This window comes from Cervus canadensis, chromosome 7, assembly GCF_019320065.1.
Source record: "Cervus canadensis isolate Bull #8, Minnesota chromosome 7, ASM1932006v1, whole genome shotgun sequence".
NCBI classification, from domain to species: domain Eukaryota; kingdom Metazoa; phylum Chordata; class Mammalia; order Artiodactyla; family Cervidae; genus Cervus; species Cervus canadensis.
In genome coordinates, this window is record NC_057392.1 from 35552833 (window position 1) to 35573074 (window position 20242).

Genomic DNA, 20242 nt, shown 5'->3' on the forward strand with positions numbered 1-20242 from the left:
ACAGTTCATGGGGTCGAAAGCAGTCGGATATGACTTAATGACTGAACAACAACAAGGACTGAAATAAATATATTTTAGATAATAAGCAAACAACAACTTTTCAGAATTGAAAAGTAGAGATTTCTATAGTGCCTGTAATCAGGCATTGGCCTTCTGTTGGATAGGTTGTCTAACCTTAGCTTTTCTTTCCAGCTTTCCATCTTTTTGCCTTTTTATTCTACTTCCCAGAAATTTCCTCTTTTAATCTTCAAATTCTTCTACTGAGTTTTTCAGTTTTTACCAATTTTTAATTTCAAATTTCTCTGAATTTTCTTTTTTTAAAAAATGAAATTGTGAACTTTTTAAGTGGCTATAGTATCTTTCTCTCTGATCATGTTACTGATAATTAAAAAAATATATTTTTCTTCTTCTTTCATACCCGCTTTCCAGCAAGATCCTTTCCCCCTCTTTTGATTTCTGTCCTTAGGGTAGGGGATTTCTTTAGATGTCTGTAGTCTTTTGCTGTCTGCCTGTGTGGATCCAAAGTTCTTAATGGGTGAGCTGGGCTGGTCTACCCTTAACTTCTCAGTAGATCTGGCTGGCCTGTTGGTTAAGAAATCCTCATGTCAGCATCTTTAGGTCTTTACTCTTGGACTGGTCAGTTTCCACAGAGGACTCTTTCAGTCTCCTCCCTGAAGGATTAAGGGCTGGCTGCCCGCATTTTAGGAGCTGACTGAGAGCAGAGGGATAGAGAGGGGGCAGGGCGATGGGACAATCCCAGAGCACAGTGTACATGTTACTGTGTAGTCCCTATTCTTGGTCAGTACTGCTGTCTTTACTGATGTTTTGGCATCCTCCTGGCCAGACTGCCAGAGATCATCTGTTTATCCTCTCCAGAAAATAGGACTTCAGACTTCCGCCCAGGTAGTAGAAGAGGCCACATGTCCAAAAGTTCATCCAGTCATTCTTATTTCAGTTCCTCTTTATTCCTACTTCCAAAGGTGCCTGTCAATTCCTGAGGCTTTTGAGGATTCTTCAGGGTAGATTCGTTTGGTTCTCAACTTTCTTTACTGTTGGCTTGGGATTCAGCGTTTTCAGGGCTGCCAAGTCATCCTTCTTCCTTCCAGTCTCCAAAGTCATGTTGCTCTTGTTGCCTTTCTGTTCCCCCCTCCCCCCAACCTCGTGGATTTATGCCTTAAAAAAAAAATGCCTTTACTGTGCTTTTGGTGGGGTTGCAGGAGGGAGCAAAATTGGACGCATGTATTTAATCTACTTATTCCCTCTTCAGTGCACACTGCCTTGATTTCTTCCACTGACACTGCCCAAGCTAAGCTCCCAGTAGCCTCTGACTTTTAAAGTTAATGTACCTTTTTTCTGAGTTTTCATCTTACAGTGCCTGCATTTGACAGAGCTGACCATTCCTTTCTTGAAATATATCTAATCTTCCCTTCTTTAGAACCATGAAAAAACCTAGCTTTATTATGAAATAGCTTACATACCATAACATTCACCTTTTAAAGAATTTTTAGTATAATCACAAGGTAGTGCAACCATCACCTCTATCTAATTGTTAAGTTGCTAAGTCATGTCTGACTCTTTGCAACCCCATGGACTGTAGCACACCAGGATCCTCTGTCTTCCACTGTCTACCAGAGTTTGCCCAGATTCATGTGCACTGAGTTGGTAATGCCATCTAACCATCTCACAGGCTTCCCTGTGGCTCAGTGGTAAAGAACCTGCCTGCCAATGCAGGAGACACAGGTTCGATCCCTGGGTTGGGAAGATCTCCTGAAGAAGGAAATGGCAACCCATTCCAGTATTCTTGCCTGGGGAATCCCATGGACAGAGGAGTTTTAGGGGAGATGGGAGGAGGGCTATAGTCCATGGGGTCGCAAAAGAGTTGAACATGACTTAGTGACTAAAGAACATCAGTAATAACAGACTTAAACACAATTATATCAATAATTATACTAATGAAAAGGGACTACTATCTAATTCCAGAGCATTTTTATCATCTCCCAAAGAAGCCCTATAGTCATGAGCAGTCACTCCCATCCCTCACTCTCTCAGCTCCTGGTAATCACTAATCTACTTTCTGTTTTTATGGATTTGCCTATTCTGGACATTTCATATAAATGGAATCGTATAATATATGGTCTTTCATGCCTGGCTTCTTTCACTTAGCATAGTGTAAAACTGCTGTTTGCTGGTTAAAACCATCTTCTCTACCTGACCTCATCCTGGCCCAGTACTGCAGGCTTTACATTAGAGTCCCTTCCCTTCTCCTGTACTGCCCTTTAGGTTATCTCAGCTGCTTCCCTAACTTAGAATACCACACACACCAATGGCTCCCAAAGCATCTATCTCACCTTGACCTCTTCTCCAAGTCCAGACTCATACAGCCACTTGCTGACTTGGTGTCTTTACCTAGATGCTAACAGGTGCCCCAAACTGATCGTGTCTAAAACAGAATCCAATTTTCATCCTTAGCCAAACTCAATTCTCTGCTAGTTGACATAATTTCAAAAAATGATACTATCATCTTCCAGTTGTTCCAGTGAAAAACTTTGTATCATATAGTGTGTAAGTGTATATTTATGGATGAGATTATTTGTTTTGGTTCTGAGTCTCTCACTAGTCTGTGAGTTCCATGAAGGCAGGAACAGTGCCTATTTGGTTCACCATTATATACCCAGGACTTAGCACAGTGCCCAGCATGTAACAGGTGAACAAAAAATATTTGTTGAAAGAATGAATTAAAAAATGACTACAAAAAAGAATAAGACATAATTATTGCTCTCAAGTTGTCTAGAATTTTATTAGAGATATCAGATGTCCATGTGTATGATAAAGACTACTTTAAAAAGTACAAAATTAAGCATCAAAGTAAGTAGTAATAATTTAGGAGTTTAGAGGCAGGATGATTAGGGGAAACAGTGGGAATGGCTCAGTTTTAGATAGGTGAAGATGAACATGAGCAGAGTAGCAAACAAAGGCCTGGAGTGGAACTTGAGTTGTTTAGGGGGTGGTGGGGAGACCACTGCAGCTTCAGAAACCGTTTCAGGAAACAAGCTGTTCACTTTGGATCTTCTGATGAATGGACTTATTGATAGGTAGAGCACAAAGCAGTGTGTCATAGGAAGAAGTGCAGTACTGCAGCAAACTGGAAGAGCCCTTTCACACTGACAGATAACCTAAGGAATAAGGCATTTTATAATCAGTCTTTTATTTGGGGATCCGTATAGACAATTTTATTAAATGCAAACTTCTGGCATACAAATAATCAGAAAAATATAAACAATGTGATTTTGAAAATTTTTCTCTGCAGTTGAAGAGCTCACTTATTATGCTTCAGAGAACCTTTGATCTACTAAGTAAGAACAAGACTATCCAAAGCTAGTGATCTTAAGGACCAAAATGTAGAGATACGTGGAACCAAAAGACAACATCTTGAAGAAAACCAGAAGATGAAAGATCTGAATGGTCACAGGAACATTTCAATATTTTTCATTATTCATACATCTAATATGAACATTCTTTCTAATAACACTTATTGGAGAATTAGCCTCCGATGGCCTTAAGAATCCATCCTTTCAGTTCTTATACATAATTCTAAGCTGTGAATTTCTCCAATGAAGCGTGAAATATTTTGTGGATTTGAAGTTTTGTGACACAAAAAGAACTGAGTGGTATGGCCTCATTTTCACAGTGAGGTTTGAAGTTTGATGCTTTAAGTTTATCTGTTAGCACAGAATTAGTATGTATCCATTAGACTGTTTTCACAGGTAAACATTAAAGAGGATAAAGAAGACAACAGAAGAAACCTCTAAATCATTATTATCTTTTATCTTTTAAAACTTATTATTATCAGTTTTCAGGCATATATTATAACATAGCTTTGTGTACTGTAAATATTACAGTGTCTTCATTTGTTTAGCAAGTAAATTCAATAGTTGAACCTTTGAATCTGCATGTTGATGATTATCTGAAAGATTCTTCAGCCATGTTGTATATGAAGGAAATAAGTGTTTCTTCAAGGGGCTGTCAGAGGTGCAGTTATCTTGCCTCTTCATACATCAAATGGCAGGAGAGTCCACTTCAGAAAAGGAAGCATATAGGATACCAACCCTCAAAATGAAGAACTGTGCTCTGAGTTTTAAAAAGATTATGTTAAAACCTGGGCGTTTTAGTGTCAGAGCAAATACATACTTGAACTAAGCTTGGCTTCAGCTTAGCAAACTTTTATGATGGAAATGAGCCATCTAGTTGAAAATAATTTGTGGATTACTTTTCAGTAGCCACGTATGGCTTTATTTACTCATTCATGTGTGTGTGGCTATAGTCAGTTAGTTGTAAGCCAGACACAAAACTTTAACTCTTTAATGAAGACTTTGGGGGGCATTATCTCCCAATACAAGTGCACTGACAAGTTGTAAATCAGACATGAGCTTTGGCTCTTTCAAAGTTGTTAGGGATATGTGTCTTAATAGAAGTTATGTCTCTGGAACAAGAGAGGGACATTGCAGAATAATTTGTATATATTCTTACTGTTTGAATAACAATTGCCTTTAAATGGTTTTTTTTTTTGCCCAGAGTCATTCAAGCCACATGGGATTGCTAAAGTCATTTTTGTGATGCTTACAGAGAAAGAAAAGTATTGACTGGATTAGAGGAGAACCAGGTTTCTCTGGGTGAATCCCAACTAACCTACCTACCAGTGTATCTACCTGGAGGTTTTATGATGAGGATCTATGAGGTGTTTGACTGTGAGCAAGAATGACTGGATTGTCATTCTAAAACCTGTTCTCTGTTAAGTTCACAAAAATGGTCAATGAGAAGCTGAATGTATTTGTGATGTATCCTCAAAACTTGTACTTCATAAAATACCTCAAAAGAAAGTTACCAAAGTTGCTTTATAAATTATGACTAAATATGTGCAGAATTCAATTAACTGTATTCGAGCCTATGTAAATTGAGTATCAATAAAATCCAAAATGTCTAAGTCGTTTTTCTTCTTTTTCTGTCAAACTCTCCCCAAACTAGAAACCGTTTCAGTGAAAACATATACATGGGCCGGCACGCTTAAAAAAAATTTGTGCAAAATTAAAACCCAAAGAGGACTCTCATCTTAGGGCAGATTTTATTTCTAATATGCAACCTGCTGGTCTAATGCAGACTGCTTGCCGGAAGTCATGAAAACGAACAAGTTGGATAATTAACAGATCAAGGACAGGGATGGGCCTTTAAGAGGTTAGCGAATTTGGGGGCGGTACGTCGGTTACAATTCGCGGTGGAGAGCTCCACCAACGCCTGTTGCTGTAGTCTCAGTGAGACTGGCCGAACCACGGCTCTCCTGTACTTCGGGAACCCTCCGGGCTCTGGGGTTTCCCGTATTTCCGCCTCCGCGCCTTCCGCGACACGAGGCACCCGCGGGGCCGGGCGGGGTCTGGGCGGCCGCCTCTGGGGCGGGGCGGAGGTGCGGGGCCAGCCCGGGGCCCGACCGCCTGAACCGGCTCCGGGAGCCCGAGCTCGGCTCCTGCGCTCCCACGGGCGCCCGGGCCGCGGGCCGGGGAGGGGCCTCGCTAGGGCAGGGGGAGCCTCCACACGTGCGGGCGGGCGGGGATCCCCGGCGCCGGGGGCGGGGCACCCGGAAGCTCGCGGACCTGCGGCGCTGAACCCCGCCGGCCCGGGGGCGGCGGAAGCACAGCCCGGGCGGAGGCCGGCTGTGCTCACAGGTGGGCGGCAGCGGAGAGCGAAGCCGAGGTCCCCGAGACTCCAGTCATCGCGCCCGGAGCCCCGCGGAGCAGAGATCCCGGAGCCACGTCCGCGCCTCGGGAGAAGCCGACCCTGCTCCTCTCCGCCTCGGCCTCTTTGGCTGTAGCCGCACCTCGGCTCCGGAGCACAGGTAACTTCCCTCCCAAGGTCATTCTTCGGGCTGGGCGGCGTGGCGTTCTCGGTCCGCCCACGTTCTAGCGATTGACGGGCGGCAGAGGCGCGCCCAGCTGAGGAGAAGCGGTGCTGGACGGCGACCCCGAGCGTTGCCCGGGCTCCTCTCCCGAGCCGGGTCGTCGGCCCCAGCGGCTAGACGCTTTGTTTCCGCCCGCAGCCCCGAGGGTGTTTCCACCCGCACCCAGGCTTCGGGCGGGGACAGCTCGGCTCTCCCCAGCCCGCACCCGCAGGTGAGCGCAGCCACCCGCGCCCAGGCTGTCCCGGGCCGCGTAGTCGGCTGTCGTCATGGGAACCGCTGGTGCCCAGACGGCGCCGGTCCTGCATGGGGTACCTGGAGTTGAAGGCAGCTCGGAAGCGGCTAGAGCCCTAGAGCTCTGCGTCTTGCCAAAGACAGCCAGAAAATCCTGATGAAAAGGGAACGACCTCCCCCTCTTTCTCATTTTTTTAATTCTCAGGCGTTGGTGGTTAATCAGAGATAGACGTGGATGTGTTTACGAGATGTGAGTTGTATTCGTTCCACTTTTCTTTCTGAGGGCTTCGTGTGCCTCGTAGTGACAGGTGGAAATGAAGGGCAGTGTGAAGCCAGTGAAGAAAACCAAAGCGGAAGAACCTGAATTGGAGCCCCTGTGCTGCTGCGAGTACATAGATCGAAATGGGGAAAAGAACCACGTGGCTGCTTGCTTGTGTGATTGCCAAGATCTGGACGAAGGGTGTGATAGGTAAGCACTGTGTGTTTCTTGATACTGACCCCACCGGCCCTTTTGAGAACTACCATGTATACTTGCAGCTTAGCCATCCGGAACGCTAGAATTTGCTCTTCATTCTGTTTCTACTTATCTCCAGTTGAAAGTTGTCTTCTGTGTCAAGCGTGAGGGCTTGGTAAAGATGACTTATTACTCAGTAGTGCACAACTGTCTGTTCAGCCTAGTTTATTAGGAATTATTATTTCTGACTTAAAGGGAGAAGATGGTGGAGAGAACAGGCAGATAAAGGAATAGTAGACAAGTTAAATTGTATAAAAAAATAAAATGCAGGCCAGTACAATCTGTAAGTTTAAAATGAACACATTAGTACCAGGAAGTTCCTACATTCTCAGTGGTCTCAGCATTCAGAGACTGACACCTTGGGACTGGCTTGCCCTTGGCCACAAAGGGCCTTGAGGGTTGAAAAATCGGTCTCACCCTTCTTTTCTGGGGAGGCGATCCAGCCAGAGGCATGATCCTACCCTGGATGGGTTGTTTTCAGCATGAGCTGCAGCACTGTCCTGATTGATGCTGTTTTACATTTGGCTTTTATTTTCACCATTATCCCAAGTGATGAAAATTAACTATCCAAAGAGCCAATTTCTAACATCACTGAAAAAATTTTGTACTAAATAGTAATAATCTGGTTTTTATCCATTTTATATTTATATTATATCCATTATATATTTAAAAACTGTTATCACATGGAAAGCATAGTGTGGGGAGGATAAGGATGGTGGAGACTTGCTTTTCCCATTGGCAATTACTTCTGGTTAAAAAAAAAAGTCATTGAAATGGCAAATTGCTGACTTACATCTTGGTGCGTTAATCTTGCCACAAGAGGCATTCCTGGGGACTACTATAGTCTAGTATTCCATAACCCCTTTATAATTCTTCTTTGACAGTGTGTATAATGTCTTATTGTTGTTGTTTAGTGCTAAGTTGTGTCCAGCTCTTTTGCAACCCCATGGACTGTAGTCCCCCAGACTCCTGTGTCTATGGGATTTCCTAGGCAAGAATACTGGAATGGGTTGTTATTTCCTTCTCGAGGGGATCTTTCTGATCTTGGGGTCAATCCCACGTCACCTGCATTGCAGGTGGATTCTTTACCACTGAGCCACCTGTAAGGCCCTATATAATCTCTTACAGGTGCCTTTAAGTATAGGTTCTTTAGACTTAGGTAAAATCCATCCTGAGAAAATGGAGCACTTTGGACTAATGAATGGGGAAATGATGCCTTTTCCGTAACCTGCATCACTCAAAACCACTGCTTTTCCATTAGCCTTCTAACTCTTCCTCCCTCCCAACCCGTAAGACCTGAGCTGTCCCTGAGTTCTCTTCTCTCCATACCCTTCTCTGGAGATGAGCTCCCAGCATTTCCATAAACCTGCTGCTCTGTATGCCTCCGTATAATTAGTTCCCATTCATTTCCAGGTCTAGCCCTATTCTTTAAAATTCTAAATTTCTAAAATTGATGTTATCCTTCCTTCAACTGTTCCTTTCCATAATAGCCTAAGTATGCAAAAAAGTCAACAATACCACCTGTCCACCAGGCTCCATCATTTGAGTCATACTAGTGTGATCTCTTTTCTCAGCTATTTGTAAGACAACCATTTTGCCTTTTTCTTGATCACTGCCTCCTGTACAGTGTCAACGAACCTCCATCCATAGTTCTTCAGGTACTCTGTCTATCAGATCTAATCTCTTGAATCTATTTGTCACTTCCACAAATAGTGGAATTTGATTTCATAATCAAATTACATAAGGGATTTGATTTAGGTCATACCTGGATGGTCTAGTGCCTTTCCCTACTTTCTTCAGTTTAAGTCTGAATTTTGCAGAAGGAGATCTCTTCAAGAAAGTTAGAGATACCAAGGGAACATTTCATGCAAAGATAGGCACAATAAAGGACAGAAATGGTATGGACCTGACAGAAGCAGAAGATATTAAGAAGAGGTGGCAAGAATACACAGAAGAACTATATAAAAAAGGTCTTCATGACCCAGATAACCACGATGGTATAATCACTCACCTAGAGCCAGACATCCTGGAATGTGAACCCAAGTGGGCCTTAGGAAGCATCACTAGGAACAAAGCTAGTGGAGGTGATAGAATTCCAGTTGAGCTATTTCAAATCCTAAAAGATGATGCTGTAAAAGTGCTGCACTCAATATGCCAGCAAATTTGGAAAACTCAGCAGGGGCCACAGGACTGGAAAAGGTCAGTTTTCATTCCAATCCTGAAAAAAGGCAATCCCAAAGAATGCTCAAACTACTGCACAATTGCACTCATTTCACATGCTAGCAAGTAATGCTCAAAATTTTTCAAGCCACGTTTCAACAGTACATGAACCATGAACTTCCAAATGTTCAAGCTGGTTTTAGAAAAGGCAGAGGAACCAGAGATCAAATTGCCAACATCCACTGGATCATAGAAAAAGCAAGAGAGTTCCAGAAAAACATCTACTTCTGCTGTATTGACTATGCCTTTGACTGTGTGGATCACTACAGACTGTGGCAAATTCTTAAAGAGATGGGAATATCAGACCACCTGACCTGCCTCCTGAGAAATCTGTATGCAGGTCAAGAAGCAACAGTTAGAACTGGACATGGAACAACAGACTGGTTCCAAATTGGGAAAGGAGTACGTACATCAAGCCTGTATATTGTCACCGTGCTTATTTAATTTATATGCAGAGTACATCCTGCGAAATGCTGGCCTGGATGAAGCACAAGCTGGAATCAAGATTGCTGGGAGAAATATCAATAACCTTAGATATGCAGATGACACCACACTTATGGCAGAAAGCGAAGAACTAAAGAACCTCTTGATGAAAGTGAAAGAGGAGAGTGAAAAAGTTGGCTTAAAGCTCAACATTCAGAAAACTAAGATCATGACATCCAGTCCTAATCACTTCATGGCATATAGATGGAGAAACAAGGGAAGCAGTGAGAGACTTTATTTTCTTGGGCTCCAAAATCACTGCAGATGGTGACTGCAGCCATGAAATTAAAAGATGCTTGCTCCTAGGAAGAAAACCTATGACCAACCTAGACAGCATGTTAAAAAGCAGAGACATTACTTTGCCAACAAAGGTCCATCTAGTCAAAGCTTTTTTTCTCCAGTGGTCATGTACGGATGTGAGAGTTGGACTGTAAAGAAAGCTGAGTGCCAAACAATTGATGCTTTTGAACTGTGGTGTTGGAGAAGACTCTTGAGAGTCCCTTGGACTGCAAGGAGATCAAACCAGTCTATCCTAAAGGAAATCAGTCCTGAATATTCATTGGAAGGACTGATGCTGAAGCTGAAAGTTCAATACTTTGGCTACCTGATGCGAAGAACTGGAAGAGACCCTGATGCTGGGAAAGATTGAAGGCACGAGGAGAAGGGGATGATGGTGCATGAGAAGGTTGGATGGCAATCACCGACTCGACAGACATGAGTTTGAGCAAGCTCCGGGAGTTGGTGATGGATAGGGAAGCCTGGTGTACTGCAGTCCATGGGGTCACCGAGTCGGACATGACTGAGGGACTGAACTGAACTGAACTGAGTGTGATCTCTACTCTTCCTGATGCCATCCCCTGCCCTTCTGAACTGGTTTACTCCCCAGGCCCAGGATGGGTTTTGTGCTGTGCTCAAGTCTCTCCACGGAACGCCTCCTTGCCTTCCTCCCCACCCAGATGAATACTAGCCAGCATCAAGTTCCAGCACAGATTCCTTTTTCCCACAAAGACCCCTGTGATGATTCCACCCAGAAATGTGTCCTCTCTTCTGAGCGTTCCTTACAGTGTTTGGCATGTATAGTTCATTGGGCGATTTTATTATTTTGTCACTTGAAAGTGAAAGTGAAGTCACTCAGTCGTGTCTCTTTGCGACCCCGTGGACTATAGCCCACCAGGCTCCTCTGTCCATGGGATTCTCCAGGCAAGAATACTGGAGTGGGTTGCCATTTCTTTCTCCATGGGATTTTCCTGACCCAGGGATTGAATCCAGGTCTCCCGCATTGCAGGCAAACGCTTTAACCTCTGAGCCACCAGGGAAGCCCTGTATTTTGTCACTTATCTAATAATATTTCTTGAATTCCCATGTTGTCTTCACAACTAGATTGTGAATGGTTTTTTTGAGATTTTTATGTCTTGACAGCTACCCAAGTCTGAACAGTACTTAGGTGGAATATGTTTATTCCCGTGTATTTGTCCCATGTAGAAATAGTTCTGTTAAATATTTAAACATTTTCTCATTTGAATTAAAAAATTATACATGAATCTGTAAGGCTCTTGTTTAATAGTAAAGAAGTTAAATCCTTGGCCTTTGGCATCTTTTATCATTTACCTTGCTGTCTGGCCTGCAGTGTGGGGTGGTTTTTAATTCAACAAACATGTACCATGTGCCTTCTCTGTGCTCTTTCTGAATAGATGGATCACGTGTAAGTCCATGCAGCCTGAGACCTGTGAAAAGATCATGGACACAATCTCAGACCGCCTCCGGATTCCTTGGCTTAGGGGAGCCAAGAAAGTTAACATTAGCATCCTTCCCCCACTGTTCCTGCTGCCTGTCTTCCTCCGTGTGGCTTCCTGGCATTTCCTGCTGGGCGTGGTGGTTTTGACCTCCCTCCCCATGCTGGCTCTGTGGTACTACTACCTCACTCACAGAAGGAAAGAACAGACTCTGTTTTTCCTGAGCCTCGGACTGTTCTCCCTGGGCTACATGTACTACGTGTTCCTGCAGGAAGTGGTCCCCAAGGGGCGTGTGGGGCCCACTCGGCTGGCTCTTCTTACCTGCGGGTTATTGCTCATCCTCTTTGCCTTGTACAGAGCCAAGAAGAATCCAGGCTACCTCAGAAACCCAGCACACGACGACAGGGCTCTAAGTGGCAGCCAGGTTGAATGCCTGAACAGAAAAGGGCCTGAGAAGACCAAGGGGCTCCCCAGCGCAGATCTGTCGGGCAGTCTCAACAACCGCGCACCCAAGGATGAGACTAAGGACTCCCCGAGGACATCGGCCGGAAGCCCGGCCAAAGGGAAGGAGGACTGGTGCGCCAAGTGCCAGTTGGTGCGGCCAGCCCGGGCGTGGCACTGCCGGATCTGCGGCATCTGTGTGAGGAGGATGGATCATCACTGTGTCTGGTATGTTGGAAAGATCTGGAGGCTTGCGGAGTCTACATAAGTTCACGTGAGACTCTTGCTGAGTGTGCTTTTCCTTTGTGCCATCCTCATTTCTCGCCTTCCCAGCTTTACACCTTGTAGATATTTGTGGACTCTATATGATGTTGCCACTTAGTCATCAGTTTTTCGAGCTTCACAAATTTAGTTCTTTTCAGTCATTTCCTGAAGGTTTTTTTTTTTGGGGGGGGGGGCTTTCTCTTCTTAGCTGTCCCTCATTTTCTCCTTTCTAAGAGACAGGTATCTACAGTTGAATGACATTTAAAAAAAGAATGTATTAGAAGTAGTATAGGTGCATCTCCCTCACAGAGCTCAGAACATGTTCCTGTACCTCTAGGTGACTCTTATCCTCAGTGTATTTTTCCATCATTTAGATGTGCCAGTGATTTCTAGTCTACATTCTTGACTTAAGGCCCTGACAGATAATTCCCTATTTGGTTATTTGTGCAGAAGTGGGCTTTTGGGGGGCACTTCTCTGCTGCCCAGTGACAAATGAGGACACCTGAGGCCCGTAAGATGTGAAGTGTGACTTTTAAAGAAAATGTTGCAGCTTTACTGACTAAATCTTAAAAGGGGTGTGATTCATTCGGGTGTGAATGTTCTAAGTAGCTCGTTTGCAACTTTCTCGCTCTTGAGGCAGTCGCAGTCAGTGAATTACTCTTTTTATGCCAAGGATTCTGGTCATGTTCCATTCTCCCCCTTAGAAGGGGGTGTGGAGAAGGGTGAGGGTGCTGACTGCCTGGATGGCACAGAAGCAGACCTTAAGTTCAGGGCTTGTGAACAGGGACAGCTGTTTTTCTGGGGCTTTGGGCTTTAGGAGTAAACAGGTATTTTCATTTTTAGGTTTTCCTCTTCTCTGTCTTCATCATTTATTCTCATGCATGCCTGCGTGTGTGCGTGCAGGGTGGTGGTGGTCCATTTGCAAGCGCTGGTTTGCAGAGGGCCTGATAGCCTCGCTTATGAGATCTCTGCCCACTGGATTATCCTGATGTGCCCATCAACATGCCCTGCAAACGGCCATGACATGGAACTCTGTACGTGACAAGTGGTCTGCATACTATTGAGCTGTTCTCCAACCCCACACTGCGTTTCTAACCTCCTGGGATCTTTTATTAATATGTGTATTTAATAGGGATTTTTTTCCCACACTGTGTAATGCTTCTGATTTAGCATTTTTAAGTTATTATAACTCTGATACCATCTTATCCTTATGGCAGTGATGACAGTGTTAACACTGGGTAACAGACCTCACTTACTAATATCTAGAAAGATTTGTTAGCCATGTTTTACTTTTCACGTACTCTTGTCCTTAAACGAATGAGATGATTTCACTTTGCAGAGATTAGAGAATGTAAGAGTACATCTCTCAGCAGACAAATTTTTAATTCCCTAAAAGTGAAAACAAGACAACATATATTTTTTTTAATAACTGAAATGCATACTATCCCTGTATTAAATGCCTTCTTGTTTATTGAGTTACATAGAGAACTTTTAAAGACATGTTTGCTTTCTTCCCCCTTGTGCTGTTTTGAGGATAAATAGCTGTGTCGGAGAATCAAACCATCAAGCATTTATACTTGCCCTTTTGGTCTTCCTGCTCACCTCGGTGTATGGGATAACGCTGACCTTGGACACCATCTGTACAGACAGAAGTGTCTTCACAGCTCTCTTCTATTGCCCTGGAGTATATGCAGATTACAGGTGAGATCTCCATACAGGGGCCCCCCGGAAGAGGGAGTGGATTTGCAGTCAGCGTAAGGGGCTGTGATCTGCGGCTGGGTGAGAAGTTCTCACCCAAAACATGGGACAGGTTCTAGAGATGCTGGGTAGCCCTAAAATTGCTAGTACACAACTGTGCAGCCGATGTGTTCATTTTTCTCGGGTGATGTCAGAAGGAGCGCCGACCTTAAAAAGTGAGGATCAGGGGACGTTTCACTTCATTGCTGCTTTCTGGTGCTCTGTAGCCCAGACTTAATTTATTGCTTCTGACCCTTTTCTGAAATGCCTACAATCTCTGTAACCTTTCTTTTCTCTTTAACCTCCATTGATTTTTTTTTCCTGTTCTTTTTTTTTTTTAAATCACCACTCGAGGATTATTGTAGTATCTAGGTCAAAATTTTCTCCAGTGTTTTTAGGTTGGGGCTCATTTGTAGTGTGAGGATTGCCATGTTTTAACAGAAGCTGGAATTTTTTTAGCTTTGGCCTAGCCCCCCCACCCCCCTCACCCAAAACTCTGCTTTAGGACGTTTATCACAGAAGCCACTAAGAATAGTAGTTACCGAAGAATTTCACAACCTATGAAGATTCTCAACATAAAGAAGAAAGGACAGTCTTAACCCGAGGAGGACTCATCTATTTTAATACCCATGAATGTCTGGGTCTATAATAGCAAGGAGCAGAGCTGTCCATGGACTAGCACAGACAAGCGCCTGGACGGACAAAGCAGAGAGTGTCTTGAAAACAAAGAGTGAGAAGAAAGCAAAGGACCTTCAGGGTCCTTGTATGCTAGTAAGTGTGAGTTTTCTAGAGCTTCTGTGGGCCTCATAAATGAAATGAACATAGTCCAGCTACTATATTCTCAGTGCTGTGGACCAACGATTCATGTCTCCTCCCTGGGTCTTAGTTTTCCTCATCTTTGTAGTGCTTTAATCATCCCTGAGGTCTCTTTCAGCTTAACAGTGAAGATTCTGAACCAGTTTCCAGCTAACTCATTTGCAAATGTTGACCGAAAATAACCAGTTGGCAGACAGCAGATGAGCTGGAAGTGGCTCTCTTGCCCTGTGGGGTTTTGTTTGGTTCGAGGCAGTGGGATTTGCAATGTGGCTGTGCTCCTGATGCTCCTGCAGAGCTGACAGGGAAAGGGCTGCCTGTGCGGGGAGCTGTCCTGACTTGTGCTCAGCAACCTAGGAGAACAGAGATGAGTAACCTTACCATTGCTCCTGGGTTCCCACCCACAGTTCCTTGAGGGACGTTTTCAGCAGTCTCACGGCGCCTTTATTTTCTTCTGCATTAAGAACAATTTAGGAATTACTCATTCAGCAAACAGATTTTGAATGGTGTTGTGTCAGGTATTGTGTTGGTTGTATGGGGGCTGCAAAACACACAAAACGGTCCTTGCTGTTCCTGTTTCACACCCTAGGAAAGGGGGCAGCAGTAATGATAAAATAGGACATCTTACTAGTCATAAATGAAGCAGGTTATTGGCATTCCAAGGATGGGAAAGATGGGGTAATCAGGGAAGGTGCCAGAGTCCTTAAGAGTAAGTACTGTGTGTGTAAAATGTTACCATGGGGACGGCTTCCTCAATGTGAAGCGTCGGCCGCCCTGACCTGCCTTTTCCCGTTCCCAGCTCGGCTCTGTGCTTCACTTGCGTGTGGTACTCTGTGATCATCACGGGGAGCATGGCCTACATCTTCCTGATCCAGCTGATAAACATCAGCTACAACGTGACCGAGAGGGAGGTGCAGCAGGCCCTGCGACAGAGGACGGGGCGCCGGCTGCTCTGCGGGCTCATTGTGGACACGGGCCGGTACAACCGGGGCTTCCTGCGGAACTGGCACCAGTTCTCCACCTTGGGCGTGCGCCCCTCCCACCACCCTGCCGAGGACATTGTCTGAAGTGCCTTCTGTATGGCTCCAGGGGTGAGGGGGTGGCTCCTCCCTCTGCTTCCTTGCGTCGGACACTTTGGTACACACAGGATGCTCGTGTTTATCCCTTGATTCCTACAGGCATTATAGGGCCATGCTCAGGTTTAGGCGCTGGACTGGGAAGAAATGAATTTCTCTGACTTCATAACTTAAAAGAGATTTTTATATCAAAGAGGTAAAAGTAGAGCCATTCCTTTCCAGTCACCTTACTAACGAACTAAGTCACCATAAGTTGTGGATTGCTAATGCACAAATGGATAGAAGCAGTTCCACCCATTACTATGGGGGAAAGAGCCTTGGATTAGGAGAGTTTCTAGTCCCTATTTCAATTCTGAATAGCCATGCGACCCTCAGTCAAGTCCCTTCGCCGAGTCTCAGGTTCATCTGTCAAGTCGGTACTGTTGCCTGCCCTGGCTACCTCACAGAGCGGTTGTTGGGGTGCGGGGGTCCCGTGAGGGATGAGGTATGTAGAAAACATGGAAAAACAACTAAAGCACCAGAGAGGTATGAAGTATTATTAGGAGAATCCTAAGACTGGAAAAAAATATTTGTAGGTTGGAATATTGAAGCTAGCATTATTAGAGTAATCCGTTTTCAGCATTTCAGAGTGAAAAACAGATCCTCAAATACCATGTTGGACAGTTAGGGGAATTTCTCTTTCTGAAGTATTAGATGTTAACTACTCACAGATGACCAGATGGATTTATGCTATCATCTGATATTGAAAGGACAGTTGATGATTTTAAGCATAATTATTACTAGTATAATGTACAGTGGTCATGAGTTTAGGTGATGCATTCTTATATTTATCTTACTTCTTATGTATTTATTCTGTTTGGATTTACTCCAGGTAACTCCAGTAGGCATCCATGTTTTTTTCTTCCCATGTTTTGCCTGATCAGGTGCTTGCACACTTGTGACAATGACTGGACAAGAACAGACACTCCTATGGGAAACAGTTCACTCTCTTCCTGGGTAGGGTGGCTGGTTATACCAAGGGCTTGACGTTTTTGTTCACGTAAGTAATACAGATACTGTCAGTAACAGCACTGAGTTGCAAAAACCAGTCTTTTGGCATTCACATTGTTCTGGCATGAGCTCTTTTTGAGTGACTGATTGATGTCTTCCCACTTAACTTGCACCTTCTTCTCATTCACCTTTCCCAAGCTAAAAGTGTCTCACTGGGAGAGAAGAAACAGGGTATATGTGGTTTCCACTAATTAATAGATTACTGTTCTTCCCTAGTTCTTCCTAAATTGTTTCTTTAATCATATTTCAAAATGGAAAATGTATAAAGGATTAACTATTTGGCATGGGCCCATTCTGCCATAGAATTAAGATGAGGCAATTGATTTCACGTGGGGAAAATACAACTCTTGAAATACTTGGTTTTGTACCTGTACTTCTTTGTAGAACCCCAAAGAATTCATGAGTCCTTAAATTTGCCTTGGCTTATAGCTTAACATAGGAAAAATATTGCCAGCTTTTTCAGTCTTTCTGTGTGTGCTGCTGTAGCAAGAGGTTTATAAAGGTCGAGAGGAAATGTTGCTACTTCTACAACTCTGCCCTCTGCAGCTGGCACCGCCCCTAGCCCTGCCTTTAATCAAGGCTCTCCTCAAGACACACGCCACATTTTTATACAAGCTTGTCGTTGCTTTCCCCAGAGATGGACTGTTTAATGAACGATGGACTCCATATTACATTGATGATGAGCCAAAGAGCAAGTCTGGGGATGTTAGCAGTCTGTGGTTTGTACAGTAATGCCCTATCCCTGGCCCAGAATCAGGCATTCATTTGGAATTCATTGGATTTGATATAACTAATTCCTTTGTGTATGGGTTGGAGATAAGAGAGAGTAATAATGTCAAGGACAGCACACGTGGCCAGAAATCTCTGATTGTAGTCTCTTGAATGCCAGATTCATAGCCAACTCGGATTGCTTAGCAATTGATAATAATAAAATTCACAGAAATGTTAGGATAGTCCGTAATCTTGGCCTCTGGCCAAATCTTTAGCAGCAACGAAAATACATTGTGCTGAAGATGTGCCTGTGCTCAGAGGCTCAGTTGTGTCCCTTTTGTGACCCCATGACTGTAGCCCCCCAGGCTCCTCTGTCCATGGGATCCTCCTGGCAAGAATACTGGAGTGGGATGCCATTTCTTCCACCAGGGGATATCCCCGACCCAAGGCTCACACCTGTGTCTCTTACATCTCCTGCACTGGCAAGCAGATTTTTTACCACTGGTGCCACCTGGGAAGCCCCCAGCTGAAGATAAAGATGAAGATGGTCTTTACTCAAAAGACCAAACTCATTTGGGAGAATGAAGAATGATCACCATCTTTATAACACACCCCCAATAGGGTTACCTGGATGGGCAATTCACTGTTTCCCCTCACTCAGATAAGGACTTTTTTTGCATATTATTTTGGCCGATTGGAATTAAGGTGCTTGTTTGAAGTTGAGAACTTCATGATTGGCAGTTTACAGAAGAAAGCACAAACCTTTGCAAAGCTCAGTGGTTTTGTGGAGGTAAAAGCCTATTGAAGTATTTGCACCAAAAAGAGCAACAGCCAAGGGACTATCTGTGAGCAGTTTCTGTAGACTCTGGGACGTCCTTTAGCTGTACTCCTGGACTTTCAAGCCTTTTTACCATCTGGAACCATATGAGGGATTTTGTTCTTTTAAAGGACAAGGCCTCTGTGAATGAATGAGCCCCAGAGAAAGGTGGTGGTGACTGTGGGGAATTGCCCAGCAAACCTGAAGCCCACAGTTTCTTGGCCGTAGGAGCAGGCTTGCCCCAATATAGTGCAGACAAGTGGGTCTCCCCCTTTCACCCCATGTCCTCAGCCTCTGTTAAACATACTGGATGTGGAGTTTACTAAATGATCTACTGTGATCCGACCACTTACATTATGGTCATGCCACTGTGTCCTCTTCCTGGGGAAGAGAAAGGGGTCCACTTGGAAGATCAGAGGGAGAAACCATTAAGGATCAGGACTGCATAAAGGGAGAAAATCCTTCAATACTTAACGTTTCTTATGGTACCCAAAGAATACTTTGTGGTTATTGCTGGTCACACCTGAAGCAAGCTGACCATCTGTTGACAATGCCTTTTTGGTAGGTTTCTCTGATGCTGCTGAAGTCAAGCCTTAAGTGTGTTTTGGGGACGCTGGGTTGCTCTTCTCATGTCAGCCACCCGTGTGTGTGTGTTTAGGATCCTATAAATCTTTGCTTTCCAAGTAGTGGTGGTTTCCTTTGGTGAATGAAGTACTTGTCTTCCACTGTACCATCTGCCTAGCAGAAAGACTGCTACAGACTTTTTCTTATGCAGTAGTCCTTGGTACTTGTAAAATTTTTAGCAAGGAAAAATTTTCTATACAAGAATCTTCCACTGCCAGAAGACACAACGCTGTTAAGTTTCTCTGTAAGAGTGACCATCTGCTTAATAGACTATTTCCTTTGGGTAGGATGTTAGCTTTTTTAATTATAAAATTCAACTTATATAAGCAAAAATATGACATCTTGAAGCACAGTTTTAACAAGGATGTTTAAAAATTGTTTTGTGAGGTTTAAGGTCTCTTTAAATTAGGTAAGTAGGTTTATATGACAACTTCATTTTAGCCATATATTGGTATCCTGTATTTTAAAAAGCATTTCCTCAAATAAGAAATGGATAATGGAGACTTTTGCCTGAGGCACCTGTTTGGAAAATGGTTTTCTCATCAGAAGCTTGAAAAGTATGCCATTTTGTATTAAACATTACAAAGGTGATGCAGGCTGTGAGTGAGAACTAAGCTTCACTTAATGCTGAAGAAAATTCAGTATGTTCTTCTGGATGTTTGTTGTGACTAATACAAACTTTTTGCAAAATCAGCTACATTTAATCCTGTTTCTAATGGATAGTTATTCCCACTTCAGTTGGCACAAAGCTTTTCACTGTAGTATCAGCAGCAGGTCAAAAACTGGTTGAACAGAGACCTTTAGGGGTTGTGACTATTCCTGTCGGGCCTGTGACTTGTCACTACTCTAACCTTCCTGATGGCATCTTTTACTCATAGAAAAATCATACTTTTAAGAGCAAAGCTTTAAAACCACAGCTAGTCTATTCTAGTTATGGATGCAACTAAAATCCGCTGTTTCTTCAGATGGTGCCACTAACAAGATGCTGTGTTACAGAACTCACAAACTCATCCTGTTGTGATACTATGGTCTGCATGATTTTGACGGTTTGAGTTGTGAGGGCTTCTGAGACTTTTCATATGATTACATTTCTGGGTCTGATGTTAGACTAGAGGAAGCCCAGGAAAATTTATTTAATATTAAATTTAATATTTAATGTAATAACTCAGCAACGTTAGAGGGGATTTCTGAAGCCAACTCTGGAGGCTGTGGGCTAAACGTTTTGCACTGTTTTTATACTTGTATTCATATCCTCTTACCACCTCAGACTCAGACACAAGGCCTTTTAAGTGGAGGTTTAAAAAATGACTGCCATTCATGTAAAATAATGTACTGTGACCAAGTTGTTTAAAGGGAAAATAAAGTGCTTTCTTTAAGGAAAATAGTTGATGCTTCTTGGTTTGTCTCCTGAACTCTTGAGCTTTAAGAAAAGCCTGCACTAGAGCTGGGCTGCCTCTCTGGCTACCTGGTTCTCTGCATGCTGTGGAGGGAAACTGCCCCCAGCCCTCAATTGTTCTTTTCCTTGTGGTTACTTTTCCCCTTGTGTAGGCTGGGGATACTGCTTATTTGGGCATTTTACTA

At 43.7% G+C, this 20242-nt stretch overlaps 2 protein-coding genes across 21 annotated transcripts in view; both read left to right on the forward strand.

The window, feature by feature from the left end:
- Positions 1-4981, forward strand: part of GRAMD1C (GRAM domain containing 1C) — a 105088-nt gene extending 100107 nt beyond the window's left edge. For all 17 annotated transcript variants that reach the window (XM_043474877.1, XM_043474873.1, XM_043474889.1 and 14 more), the window contains one exon: positions 3308-4981. In XM_043474877.1, coding sequence (XP_043330812.1) covers positions 3308-3379 — 72 coding nt within the window. In that variant the 3' untranslated portion in view covers positions 3380-4981. The remainder of the gene's footprint in view (positions 1-3307) is intronic.
- A 764-nt stretch (positions 4982-5745) lies between these two features.
- ZDHHC23 (zinc finger DHHC-type palmitoyltransferase 23) lies at positions 5746-20045 on the forward strand. Of its 4 annotated transcripts, none has more exons than XM_043474893.1 (5): positions 5746-5884; positions 6481-6647; positions 11087-11797; positions 13367-13534; positions 15183-20045. In XM_043474893.1, exons 2-5 carry the CDS (start codon positions 6493-6495, stop codon positions 15448-15450), a joined length of 1302 nt encoding a protein of 433 aa, XP_043330828.1. In that variant the 5' UTR covers positions 5746-5884; positions 6481-6492; the 3' UTR covers positions 15451-20045. The 4 variants fall into 4 exon arrangements, with proteins under 4 accessions (XP_043330828.1, XP_043330829.1, XP_043330830.1 ...); XM_043474894.1 differs by having other exon boundaries at positions 5747-5884; positions 6384-6647; XM_043474895.1 differs by having other exon boundaries at positions 5747-5884; positions 6384-6647; positions 13376-13534.
- Positions 20046-20242: the final 197 nt, after the last annotated feature.

What these genes read in the sequence shown, in the direction of transcription:
- ZDHHC23 (XM_043474893.1), top strand. Translation starts at nt 6,493, where the DNA reads ATGAAGGGCAGTGTGAAGCCAGTGAAGAAAACCAAAGCGGAAGAACCT. An exon ending in CTGGACGAAGGGTGTGATAG is followed by an intron (nt 6,648 to 11,086) that starts GTAAGCACTGTG and finishes CTTTCTGAATAG; the next exon opens with ATGGATCACGTGTAAGTCCA. An exon ending in ATGGATCATCACTGTGTCTG is followed by an intron (nt 11,798 to 13,366) that starts GTATGTTGGAAA and finishes TGCTGTTTTGAG; the next exon opens with GATAAATAGCTGTGTCGGAG.